At 38.6% G+C, this 14888-nt stretch overlaps 1 protein-coding gene across 3 annotated transcripts in view; it reads left to right on the forward strand.

Moving 5' to 3' along the window:
• The window catches only part of LOC110990302 (inositol-trisphosphate 3-kinase B-like), a 51295-nt gene that overhangs the window by 2818 nt on the left and 33589 nt on the right, over window positions 1-14888 (forward strand). For all 3 annotated transcript variants that reach the window (XM_087139206.1, XM_087139215.1, XM_087139210.1), the window contains exons 2-3: window positions 2874-3051; window positions 3321-5163. In XM_087139206.1, the coding sequence (XP_086995332.1) occupies window positions 3436-5163 (1728 nt within the window). In that variant the 5' untranslated portion in view covers window positions 2874-3051; window positions 3321-3435. The remainder of the gene's footprint in view (window positions 1-2873; window positions 3052-3320; window positions 5164-14888) is intronic.

Here is a 14888-nt window from a genome sequence, read left to right on the forward strand (position 1 = left end):
AATAATGTATAGTGAATTGATTGGTTGCTTACATGTATGTACATGTACACGTGTAACTTGTGCACTGTATGTGACTCCAGCCCTATGACAGACGTTTTGTGATAAGTCGTGAGACAAAACACACTGATGTGGTGGTATGTTTCCATTTTGAAAGATAGCAGCTCTACAGCAATAGTCCAGATGTTGGTCCCCAAATGCTTGTTTTTCCCATACATGTCGAAACATGTACATGTACATGTACCACTACATGTACATGTACAATTACCGGCACATGTTCTCAACGTAGGGAAAGCCTACTTACCCCATACATGCCATACACAAACATGTACAAGTACTTCGTATGAATTATCCTTAATTTCTTTTACTTTGTTTCCCAAGCTGATACATGTACATACATATACATGTACATGTACGCGGTGCATCATCAACCTTGCCACGTACTTTACTTGTGTAAATGTACATGTACAGTGTATGCCATTTTACTGTATACATACGCGTACACGTTTCACAGTAAATTTAATGTAAAATGTACATGTGCCTACACTAGCACATGTTCTTGTGCTTGTATACTTGTACTTGTACATGTACCGGTAGCGTACTAACAATGCTGAAAATTTATGTGTTGTATTGCACGTGAACATTGTGCGTGTACTATGTGCATGTAGGTCCTTCAAGAACCTGATTGCAGGCTGTTTAAAAATGTTGATGACACAGCAAAGGTGTTTGCAAGCATTTCTTGTACACTTGTGAAATTTCAGGCACTTACAATTACAGCTATGAGCTTATATGTACATGTACATCACCTGAGGGAGTTCCAGCGTTCAGATCATGGTAGTTTGGTTGTTCATGTAATTGTGAGTTATTGGCAATAAAAGTACATGCAGGGCTGTGCTGAATATCCGAATGTATGTGATCGATTATCGAATATTTGAATAATATTTTTCAAATCTGAATATTCGAATGCAAAATTCATGAAAAGGAAGGGAGAAGTTTCTTTTGGTTTAAAGGAGAAAATTGCTCTTGGAGGCATGTTTCATTCGGACTAAAATAAAAAAAACGACAGAATAATATGTCTTACAATGATTCAAAAGATAAATTATTCGTTGAAAACTTTAAAAGGAGTAAATTGTCAACAAGGTAAGAAGTCTTGTTCGTCTGTTAAATCTTGCTAAATTGTGGCTGGAGATACAATGTAGTCCTAGAAGCGAGAAGTTATTATAGTGATTATACATGTACAATTGTCCGTGTTATTGCAACTGATTTGTGTGTGGTCTGTTCATCAATTACTTGCTGGTCACTACCACCAAATATTTTGATATTCGATGGAAATGAAGGTTGAATATTCGAATAGTGAATTATTCAACTTGACTCAGCCATAAATAATAGTTTAAAATTCATAAAGGTAAGTGGCTCAAATTTCCAAAAAACTGAGACTCTGGCAGTTATTTGAAAAATTCCAGTTGGAATCTTGAATGATCCTCGTCGGTAATTTACTGAAGTGCAGTCAGAAGGATTTTTGAAGTGATTTGAAATGTGTGTGCCATGGCCTTCATGTCGTCAGTCTTTTGTTACCAAGGTTTTCATTTCCGACACACATTCTTGTAGCGTGCATAATGGGTAACGTCATTTCCCTTTATTTACATGTATGTGGGGTCACCCACATCTTCCTACCCGGCCACTGCATCGGCAATGTGTACTAATACAACGTGGGTTCCTGCCAGTGTTTTCCGTACGTGTTGTACATGTACATGTATGTTGTACATGTTGTACATGTATGGAATATCACAAGTAGATAACAATGCTTGTCTAAAGGTGGGAGGCCTGTAGCACATGTTTCTACTGACAAACTCTGCCAGGGGAAATTCTACTACTGACAGTACATGTACATGTACCAGTAGGTGTGTACATGAACACTGTACACGTACATACTGTACATGTACATCTGTCAACTGTGCTTACATGTAGCTTACATGAACATGTATAGTGTAGGTCTGATAGTAATGCTGTACGTTGCTGTGACACCACACCTACAACGTTGACATTTTAGCTTTTGCGGTGTACACGTACATGTACATGTACGGATAACACATGTAGAGTACATTGTACATGTACTTTTACCAGGTCCAAATTCTAACCGAAAGTGGCTGAAAGTTGTTTATCAGTCAGTTCGCTGACAGGTGATTGGTGAAGGAAGTTTAAAAACCAAACCCTTCTTTCTGAGTGTATCAGCCCGTATTAATTAAGGAACCTTCTTGAATCAAGTAAAATCCATCACAACTGCCATGAGTAAAACTGATGTTACATGTACATGTACATTTTGTTGACCAAGAGCAGTGAAGGCTTACATGTTAACACATTTAGGGAACATATTGTAAAAAATCCTGTTTACCAAGCACAGAATTACATAATTACTGGCACTTGCACATGTAGGTACTGGTACAGTGTATGTGTACATGTACATGTATTTCACAGCACCTGTAAGAACTTTAAAAAACACGGTACTCACATGTGTGTGTTGCATGCATGAAGACCGTGTAATACGTTGGAGCTCATGTATTGTTACAGAGTAACTGTCATGATCCTCTGTTTATGTCACATGTACAATTGTACATGTACATGCATAGTTTTTAAATGTGGAGAGAAATACATGTTCATATACCAAGCTTACATGTACAACAATTAAAGCACAGTTGTACGTATTTACATGATGTGCATGAAGAGGGAGCTACTGGTAATTGTACAGATTGCATTATTTGGCTGTAGGACATTCAGTTGTGAAAGAGAATTCACCTTTAATAGTGTTGGTCAATTTTGTTTTGAATTCTTTGTGAATATAAACTATTCAAAGAATTTCCTCTTTTGGTTTTTTGCAGACAAACAAGTTGGAGACTTTTTCCTCTTCCAAAAGATGCTATGTTGTGGGTTTCCAGCCAATGTTACATACAACAGTTATAATCACTAGCCCAGGATTATCAACAGTGGGAAGCCATGCTGTGAAGAGATCCATTTACTGTCCTGTTATTATCAAGAGCAGACAACAGCTGAGAGCAGGTTAGAGGTTGACACATCTTATGTATACTTTTGTGTAGGGGGATTAACACTACCTTTGTATTTAATGGACCTCTTACAGGGAAGGAAACCAGTAATTCCTGTTTGATTCCTGGTTGTGGATAGTTGTGTACAGGAATGATGCTTTTTTTAACTAGCCCTTGATCATAAACCAATTGACACTGTTTTGTGCTGCCTTGGGACTGTGCTGTCGTTCAACAAGAAACACTAAATGGTTTGACGAGGAAAGTACTTTTTTTCCTTGTTTTTAGACCGAGTGCCAAACCCTTGGTGAATTTGATGATTCCCGTGCCTTACTTGTGCATCCTGTGAACTGTGAACTTTAAGAATCAGCTACATGCTTCCTGTCAGGCTCTGCACTCTGGAATGAGTTCGCATTCAAACTGTATTTACGATGGCAGAAGCCAGCCCTCAAGCTGTCCGTCTAGCTCCCCAAGACGCAAATCCTCCCCTGTGAATATCTGCAGACAAGGTGCCATCAGTCATGGCGGGCGCTTCCGTCATATCCTGGAAAGCTTTAGACAAGCAGATTCCTGTCCGTCTGCTTTTTATCCAGTCTGTTCACCGAGTGTAACACCATCGAGGGTTGTCCTTAGAATGTCTGAAAACTCTCCACCGCAGTCGCATCACATGCCCTGTTGGCAGCAGTCAACTTCTCCATGTGCTGTTCACATGAGTATTGTAAGAAGTGCAGAAGAACTTGACTCAGGAGCCCAAGACCGCTTCAAGATGCCAGTGCCTCACTCAAGGAAAGTCACAAATTCTAAAGCAGATTTGCAAGGGTCTCCTGGAGAGATGCATGCAGATCTGACGTCACCAACTGACAACAGTATGACTCCTGTAAACTCCCAGCCTTTGAGAAGTCTTTCCTCAGATCCTGTGACTGTCAGACCAGTGTCCCCTCGCATCCTAAGTCTATGCAACAAATTTGCCCCCGTAAATACCTCCACAGATTCCTACTTGAATCTGCCAAAGACCCGTCCAAGATCACTGTCTGCGTCTGGATCCTTGACTACTGAGAAACCAGATTCCCCTGTTTCTCCGTTGCTTACGAGACGGTCTGTTAGCCCAAAGCCCACAAAACTGTTACTTCCAAGTGATTCATCAGACTCGGAGAGTGGGCAAGCTTTGAGCACAACTACTCGAAATCTGCTGTCCCCTGGAAACAGCCCAAGCAGCGGATATGGAAGTGGTTTCTATTCTAGCAGCCCAATGTGCCTGAGCCCACGAAGTAATTCTCCCTCACTAGCCACAGATTTGACTCAGAGCAGTGACAAAACGAGCCAAGACCACCTTGCTTTGCCAGAAGTAGATGACAGAAGGTCAATACGAACATCAAGCCAAGATAGCGGAGTTGCAAATATTTCTGTGGAAGGGGGCGCACAATTGGAAGCCCAAGCACCTTCAGTCAGTGCAGCGTCAGCCACACAGGTGTCAGTAATCAGCCTGACTGTACCCCACAGTAGACCCAAGATACTCACTCGTTCCAGCAATGTCTTTGAGAGCATCGACCAAGGGGACTCAGCTTCGTCAGGGAGTAGAGAGCCGAGCCCACTCTCTCCTGATGAAGGCTTCCAAGACAGTGACAAGACTGGCAGTTTTGACCCCGTGGTGGCCTCTTCCCCACATGAACAGGCAGCCGTGAGAGAAGTAAAAAAGTCAAAGCTCACCATCCGACTGCGAAGCCCTGGCAGTTCGGCAGACCAGTCGTCCCAGGAATCAAACTCTCCTGAAGTGATGCTACCAAACAGTTCAAGGTCCTTCCTTACTGTGGAGGAGCGCCGGCGTGACTTTGGTTACCGGTCAGACACATTGCAGTCCAGTATGCAAAGCTTTGAGTGCCTGCCGTCAGTCATTGTCAGTGACCACTGCGATGAAGAAGTTAGTAACATTTCGTGGGATGGTACCATGGATACGTCGGTCTTCACACCCAGCAAATCAGCATCCTCTGAGATTGGCCTTACCATCGAAGACATCAAGCAGTCTGGGCCGATCCGTAAACTGTCCAGTGCTAGCAGTGTTTCGTCGTTCAGCCATGATTCATTAGATGATGACCTGACAGATGATAACATTAACAGGGAAGAATCTAAAAAGGTGAGTTAATGCGTTTTACATGTATTGAGTAGAGATGTCACTTTTCCAATTTTATCTTGAATTTCGGTAAAAAATTAAAAAAATTCCCTTTTTTGGCTTTAAAAAGGGTTGGAAAAGAAAAGAAAAATTGCTCTTGCACAATTGATTTTCACATGGATTTCTGTCCAGGGATTTATGACTGCATGTAGTGCAGGGCATAATTGTAATGCTGTCCCAACAGCAGAGGCTACATGTATGTAGGCTCATTTCAAGCTTGCATGTGGCATGTGTGGCCTCTACGTGCACTGATAATTTGAAACTTGACCAGAGCTCCAGCAACACCAGGTACATGCATGCCAAGCACTAAATGCAGTGAGCTGTCTGAAAACCCATGTCTGTCACAAAGCCTGAATTCAAGGCTATGGTAGATGTACCAAGAATGAACGATAAAAATGTAATGTACATAACCGACCAGGAACTACCGGTACTGTAAATAATAATTGCATTTTAAGGTTTACTGTCAACAACCGTACTCGTGTATGATTTAAATTAAAAATTTCAACAAGGATGTAACGTTAGAAATTTGGTCAAATTATTGGGAATATACAATGTACATGTAACATTTTAAGAAGGAACTGACTGCTTACAGGTTATGGAATCAAAGATGGAAATTAAATGGAAGTGGACATGGCTTCAGGAAAAGGATGAAAAGGGTGGCTTTCTCTCACACTATGCCTATATGTTCTGTCAAATTTTTTCCTACCTCCATGGGTGGCTTTGTACTTTTGCGAAGTCCTGTCTTGCGCATGGTGTACACTTACTGATCATAAGTGAAGAAGGCAGTCAAATAATAAATGCAAAGAGGTCCACAAGCAAATTGAGAAGCAGAAAAAATTCTCAAGCATTGTCAGTTCTTTGCAGCTGGTAATGTACGATATGAGAACTTTTAACAGTTTACAGATATGGCACATACATGTACATGTACAGTGTACATGTGCATTTTTTAGTTCTTTCAACAAAAGATGTGTTTTGTGCTATACATGTACATGTACATGTACCTTATTGCAGTTTGACCAGGCAAGGTGAAGATTGACGCTGAGGTGTAGTAATTACCGTACATGTACAATGTACATGTACCGGTAGCGGTCATGCCTTAGGGCTTAGTTAATTAATCTACAGTTTTGCAAGTTGGAAATTTGAAATACATTTGTTACTGCTTGTGTGTAGGCTTTTTTTACCTGTACATTTGTTTTCAAGTAAATAGGGGGATAAGTAGAGCTGTGTACTGTATGTTCATTTTTATGCTCAGAAATCCAGGAGCTACAGTGCACATATACCGTACATGTAGAAGTTGAAACCAGGTCATTTTTCGCTCTGTTTGCTATGTTTTGTCATGTACATGCTTTGTTGCATACATGTATCTGAGTGTGATATTAGGACAAGTTCCTTCATACAAAAACATACAATACATGAAGGACATACATGTGTATCAGTTGTACTGGTATGTACATGTATAGTACGTGTAGTGTGTGTGTACTGACATGACTGAGTGTGGGCATGTGAAAATGCAGGCCAATATTTTGACTGAATGCGTACAACCTCTTCATGTGATAACACACACGTGTCCCAACATTATCCACTGCACCAAATGTTGGGGCTTACCTGCTCTGTGTCAACAAAGTTGGACATGCCTATCTTTAGTTTGGGAAAAACACTTCATTTAGAAAAAGAAAAAGAATGCCATTGATTTTTTTTTCAGAAAAAAACATGAAATCTGGCTTTTCGGTTCTTCAAAAGTTCCCTGCTTTCCATCTCTTTGAAGGAAGGCCAGAAAAATGAGTCAAAGAGAAGAAACAATACGGCTACATTAATTATTTTGTTAATCAAAACCTCTGCTATCCTTATTTTAATCATCACTTGTGAGCCACTAAGAATATTTTTTGGACCCTGCAACTCAGTTTTGACTTTATAACAGGAAATGCAGTGATGGCCACATGTACGATACCCATGTGTACAGTGTACCCAGTCTGTCTTTACATGTACATGTAGGTACCCTGGAGATCTACAGTATGATTCTCTGACTGCCATCCCTGAAAGAACATGTTCAAACATTCCCAAGCAATTACTATTGGACATTGAAATTACATTGAAAATAAAAAGGGAAAATAAATTAGCCCTAGTATTAAAGTGCAAAATTGTACATATACACTGTACAGCTGTCGGAAGAAATGAAGGTGCTGAGTGATAATTACTGGACCACAGTGCAATCCGCATGTACTGATACATGTTTGGGCACATGAAACGCCAATTTGTTTACCCCAGCTGTTACACACATCAGTTGAAAAATATACTGAATTCTCCTTGTTGAGAGAAGTTTTGAAATGAAGTCCTCTTGTGCAAACACTTTGAACTAAAACTTTAAATGAATTCAACTCCATTGATTGTCATGCACTGGTGGCCAACTGAATGTCCACCAAATGTCCATATTATGCCAAATTATTCCCAAATAAACATTTTTATAAATCTGGAGTTATATGATCAAAGTCACTCTTTTAGAAATTTTGAAAAATGACATCCGGAGTTCCATTTTGGTCCATTTATGAAGAACATGCCATGTAGATAATGACAGAGAGTCGATCAGATTTGTACATGTACAGTATGTACCGGTAATTCTTTTTTTGTTGTTGTAAAAGCGGACTTTTTTGATGGTGCCTATAATGACTATAAATGTACACATTACAGGTTTTTTATGTACATGTACGTCTACCTGTGTTCGTACCGGTACATGTAGAGACCCATTTACATTATCATATTGCTGCATTTGTTCATTGTATAGCAGCTGCCTTTCATTCACTTGTCATGTACAATGTACATGTACAGTACACTGGGTCTCAACTACGCATAACATGTTACATCTGATTTGTTTTTCAATTTTTCAGCTGTACATGTACTGGTACGATACCTGATTATTCTATTTATATGAGTAATGGTAACAAATCAGTGATTCGTATCACGTGCATGCACATGTACACATGGTACAATGTACATGTACATGCACTAATAATTTGGCCGTAAATACACTGGATTGCCATCATCAGAAACTTTGCCATTGTTGCGTTGATTAGCATAGTCATTGAAGGTCACTGCGCCTACGATAGGGGCAGCGTTAATGCCATGGCTAGAGTACCAGCAATAATTTGCATGTATAACTATAAGTGTCCACAGGTAAATGACTCGGCAGTAGATTGTGCATTCTTGAAATGGCATTAAAATAAATATAAATTCCTTTGAGTACAAGTTTGTGAACTGTATACTAATCTTTTCTTACTGTTGCATACTGGGATACATCCGCACATGTACATACATGTATGTGTTCAAGTAAATTAACATATTTTATGGCTTTTCACACTGGAAAAACACTCTTACACACTGTACATGTACATGTACAAATACATGTCTTTCTCACAAGTAGGAAAATATTTGCACACCTTTCTCACGAGTGGGAAAATATTTGATGGCATTATATGAAATGGGAATATGAATGCAAATTGTTTTCACCAATTGCCCATTCACAGTGTTAACTCAGTTGCAGTGTACTGTACATGAACAAAGGTTTATGCATCCTCCATCAGCCATTATGTCAGGAAGTGCAAATGTATTGGTACATGTACTTTTACAAGTTTGTACGTACCGGTACATGCACTTGCAAACCGGTAGACAGGAAGTCCACAGGTTATGGTCTTACCTTGAGAACTTGAACTGATGAGACAATCACCTTTCACTTCTAACAAACTTTACGTAATACATGTTTATATTTTGTACCAAAAAAAAAAATTATCAATCAGAAAAGCACAACCCAAAACTGTGTAACCTTCTCAGATAAATCGAAATAATTCATTTGGAGTTTCATTGGCACAGTTTGAAGTTTCAACATCTTTAAAAATACATGCACATAATATATTTCTGTAGCTTTTGAAATAGACAATTTATTGATTTACACACTTACATGTACATACATGTAAGTACGGCACATGTACATGTACCGGTACATGTACAGTGTATGTGCATGTATGCGTGCATGTACATGTAGGTATACAATGTACATGTACATGTATGTACATGTACTTGTTAACAGGTTGTATGGGAACTCCTGTACAAATGTGTTGAAATTCAGACATTATTGAGACCAATAACGATTTGTTCCCCATTTCAGTTCTGACTTTTCTAACAAAGAAATGGTCCTCTGAATGTGTAGGCATGGTAGGAGGCCTAGCCTCACGTTTCCAATGCCATGTACTGTATATGTACATGTACATGTATGTACTGTACATGTACATGTATGTATGGTATACCTGTGCTTGTATGTGCGTACCAATACGTACATGTACATTGAGAGGGTGCACTGAACACTTTTGAAAGGACAAAACAAGAATGTACATGTACATGAAGATGTGAAGGACTAACATTTGAATTCAGGATTTACTGTTTTCAAGAAGACTTTTTTAGACATGTTTGAAGAACATTACATTCAGTGTTCACTTCAATACATGTGTTGTAAGCATAACCTTCTGAACCATGGTTTTTGTACCATGAACATGCAGAGAACTACATGTATACGTATAATAAAAAAATTTTTATCAGGTCTGTGTTTGTTGATAGTCATTGACCACATCTAAAAGTTACACGGTACTGTCGACTTTTTTAAAGGAATTGTAAGGTTTGAGTTGCAAGTACTGCATCGGTACATTCTTTATGCTGCTGGTTCTGTACAAGTACATGCTTGGTAAAGTACATGTTTGTACAGTAAAGCCAATGTGTACAGTACGTGTACAATGTTTAAAGCGCAATTCAAAATTTGAAGAAGATATTTGGAATGTGGGATTGGAAAAAGTACCCGAGTGTAGGTGTTTGTAATTTTTGAATTTCACTTGTCTAATTTGGCCACTGGTATTTGGAGGAATGAAAATTTAAAAATGGCTTCCAGTTACAGAATTAAATTCAATAGAACTGAATAAAATTAAGATTACTTTCCCTCAGATGTACCTGTACATTATTTGTACAATACCGTAACTGTTGATCATGCACTGAGTGATTTTACGGTACCGGTACCTAGTGGGTATACATGTGCTTGTAGGCCTACATATATGTCCACTTTGGCAATCCGTCATCCTGTGTTTTTTCTAAATGAAGTTGTCACAAATGCCAAAATGTTCAAGGTTCATGTATACACATGTAGATACATGTACTGTACATGTACATGTACATGTATGTAAATTTACACCCTAAATGGCGGTAAATTGCAAACATATGGGATACTTTTAAGTGTTAGGCTTGAATGGTGTTTTATTTTTTATACAGTTAAATTGTATTGTTGATAAAAATATTGCGATAAATGTATAATTGACTAATTCTGTGGTATCCTTCAAAGTTGGATATCATCAAAAAGCAGCAGTGATAAGCCAACATTCACTGGGTATGCAAACAACTACAGGTCAGTGTGAAGGTTGTTGTCAATGTGGCAAAATCCACTTCACTTTTTATATGGTATTATCATTAATCAATCCTTATACCAGGGTTTGTATTTTTAAACATTTATTTTATAAAATGATAAAAAGTAGAAATAAAATTGTAAAGTTTTGAGGCAAGAATCATATTTCAACACATGAAACTATGAAATGGAAATGACAGAACAAGTTCTTGGGTTATGACCATGACAAAACACAACCCTATAAAACATTGTTTGGGTCTTTTATTCAGTTACATTGTTTATGTACTAAGTTACACCAAAGCTGCAAACGCAATGACAGCAGGGATGAGAAACTTCAAAGGCTTTTGGCTGATGGGGTGGCAGCTGCTTGGTTTCAAGTTACCCATTTGATCTAGACAATGTACGTCTTATCTCTCTGCTGTAACTGAAAATGCATACTTGAGACTTGATGACTTGAACCACAAAGAGTGGAGTGAAATACAATGATAAAGTGGTTTTCCTTTGTTTCAAAAGTGTTTGGCAAAACCTTCCAAGCACATTAGGAAGAATATCACGGTATTGAAATTCCAATATTTTGGTATCAATAAATCATCAGTCAGTATTGTTTAGTTTTGAAAATAAAAAAGCCACTATTCATGGTAATAATGAAATGCACTGTACAGTCCAAGTCTGTTATGTACACATGTTCTGGCACATTGTTTTGTACTTCCCTCAAACCTGATAACTTCACTGCATATTGTACAGTACCATGCTTGGTGCATTTTCCATGTTGCTGCTTGTGTGCAGACTCTGTTGAATCATGGAGTATTTCTCCATGGTTGTATTGATCATTCTTGATGAGGCAATTACAAGCCACTTCAGACATGAGCGTCAGTTCTCAAGGGAAGGAAGTCACTTTTGAAAAGTTGATTGAAAGGCATTTGTGTTTGTCCATGTGCATTGCATCTGTGATGTACTGCTTCTGTGATGCACTGCGTACTAGAATGAGATGTGAGACCATAGAGCAAAAAGGTTACCGTGAGACTGTATGTACATGTACATGGATGTACTGATGTGATCAGCCAGCTGGCAAGTACTAGTATGTAGGTCATTACTGTACTCAGTCCTGAACTTGACAGCTTGCCTCGGATGAAATAGTGCTGTGTGTTACCCTGGTACATACATGTATGCAGTTAAAAGTGCTTCAAGTGACTTGCAGGAGGACTTTTTGGACAGGTGAAGTGGGACATGTACACAAGTACTGGTACAGTACATGCTCTTCCCAATGGTCACAGATATACATGTACATGTACATGTATACAGCAATATGCTTATGGGACATACATGTATGAAGAGTATTAAAGTTTGCTCATAACAGAATACTGAAGTGTGACGTCATTTAGAACCAGTTGATGTCATACAAATGAATGGAGTACGCGGGCGTGTTGGTTCACGCACAGGTACGCGCGCTTTTACACATAAGTGTGCGTGTGACATACATGTATTCACTTCGGCACTCTATAAACATTCAACATTTACATACATGTACCGGTATACGTAGTGTACATATAGTACATGTACACGTACAAACAACGTACTGGTATTTTACATGTATACTGCATGCATGCACGTAGCTTATTGAAGACGATCGAGTGTGTTGAACTTTACATATACATGTACCGGTATGCTCTCTCTGGGCTCGAACAGTTTTTTATACCATGTATTTGCAGTGTCCCAACACAGAGAACTACATGTATGTACTGTACGAGTACATGTACATACTTAGACTTGTAGTGGAAATGACAGAATACATGTACACTGTACATGTACATGTAAGTTCTTAGGTTATAATAACCGTGACAAAACACACCCTTGTAAAACATTTGGACTTCTAACATGTCTAATCGAACAAGTGCTATGTGTAAAAACTACACCAAAACCACAACAGAATGACAGCTGCGATATAATAAAACTTCAAAGGCTTTTGGCTGGTGGGTTGGCAGCTGCTTAAGTTTCGTGTTACCAAGACCAGCTGGACAATAGTCTTATCTCTCTGCTGTTAAGTAACTACGCAGACATGCACTGGATGACTTGTAGGGCAAAAAATTGAATAAAATAAGACCTTGTGGTGGTTTTTCTTTATTTTAAAAGGGTTCTGGGAACATTCGAAGTATATACTGTACCGAGTTTGCCGGTATTACGATATTTATGGGTCACCAGTCTGTATTGATCAGTATTGAAAACAAAAACGTTGTTGGGTAATACATGTACTGAAATACCATCCTTTAGCCTTTAGTCCTCCCAAAAAAATTCACAAAGATTTTGTGCTCTGCTTCTCATGCAGCTACAGTAGCTCATCATTTTGCTGCACTTTCTGGTACAGTAACTGCTGTGATCAGCCTGTGCAGTTTGTGTCCCTGTCATATGTACTGTACATGCATAACACAATTGCTGTTCCGGGTGTGGAAGCTTCATCAATTAGTTGCTATGGATACAAGTCCCCTTCCTTCTGTATCGCTTAAGTTTGCTGGGCACATGTTGTTGACCAATTAAAAAGATTGTACATGTACATGTACATGCACTTGTACCCGTACAACGTGTGTACCGGGTAATTCCTCAGAGACTGTAGTCATTGCGGTGGGGGGAGGGGGGTTGAAGGACAAAATAACTGCTGCGCATCTGTGGGTGAGCTATTTTGAAGCAGTTGATTAGCTCTTACTACAAGGACACATGCTTGTACATGTACATGTACACGCATGTAGGCTAATTTGCACACGGTAATAATGACAAATCTCTTTCAGGCAGGTGCAGGCTTGTGTTTAGTTTTTCTCTGCAGAGAAGAATTCACATACATGTATGTTTTTTCATGAGGGTTTTTTAATGATCTTACATGTATAAGAGAAAACTGCTTGCATTGCCTGGTTGTCATGTCCAAACAACTCTATCTTTGGCTCTAATTACATGTTAATAAAAACAAAATAAACAAAATACAACTTGAAAAAAACAGGTACATACATTAAAAAAACTCTGGTGACAATCACCAAACTACCAAATGTGACTTTCTAAAAAGGCACAGATGTGACCAACAAACAAACAAGCAAACAAACAAACCTAATTTATAAAAAAAAGGAAAACAAAACAAAACAAAATGGAAAAACAAAATTGTTCCCTCCATGTGGAGGCTTATCAGGACGAATAGTATTTATGCATGCACGTACATGTAATGCTACAGTTTTGAAAATGATTCAATCACAGATGATAGGGAATTGCAACAATCAGCAAATTCACAAAGATGAAACTGTGTACAAGAACATGTACATCTACTTGTGAGGATTCTTGTCCTATTTTTATGTACCAGTATAATTACATGTACTCACTTTGCATGGTTGGCTGCTTATATATTATGCATTAAGTACATGTATTTGATTAAGTTCTAATTTTTTAGCAAATTTGCTGTTTCATAATTCTGCACAGTGTACATGAGCAATATGCATTTCATACTAATGGTACATGTAAGTTGACTGGTGATGGTTTGAGTATTCTCCACATGTTTTGTTCATTCACCCTGTAAATGGTTGATGGTTGTTTCATTTTTTAATGATGGAAGCTCAGGTGCCCTTACCATTCAAATTGGGGCTGGCCTTTGGTTAGGGTTCTTTGAGAAAGGAGAGACGAGAAGGAAAAAAGGTTAATGGTACCTTTGTAAGGGTATGCATTATTCGCTTCTTTTGAGTCTCAGAGATTTTCAGTAGAGCCAATGTGTATCATGCTGTATGTGTACTTTCCATGCAGTTTTTAAACCCAAGCTTGCCTGCAAGCCCTGTCCAGTTGGCTTTCAACATGCACATTGTACTTCGTGTCAGTGGCAGATCAAGAAGGAAGTACGTAAACATACGTGTACATGTTATGGTAACGTGAAATTTCAAGATGAGAATGTTACTTGGCACGGCTTTAATAACATTATATGTACATGCATTGGAACATTCCTAGTTGTACCGGTACATACATGTACAATGTGAACAACCCATGTTCAATTCATATGGAGTATAGATACTGTACATATACATGTACATCTACATGTATGTACTTGGAACTACATGTACATGTTTGTGTAGGCAAGTTACAGACTCTGGCAGATTTACATCCCTCCTAGATACATGTTCCTCTGATATGCACAGGTTCATTGGATGTGAAGCACTAACAAAACAAAAGTAATCCATCAGAAACAGTCACATCAATCTTCACTGTTTCTTAAAGCTTGATTGGACTCACTTTTTTG

Source organism: Acanthaster planci, linkage group LG01, assembly GCF_054643075.1.
Source record: "Acanthaster planci isolate LZ-2023a linkage group LG01, COTS_SCS, whole genome shotgun sequence".
NCBI classification, from domain to species: Eukaryota; Metazoa; Echinodermata; class Asteroidea; order Valvatida; family Acanthasteridae; genus Acanthaster; species Acanthaster planci.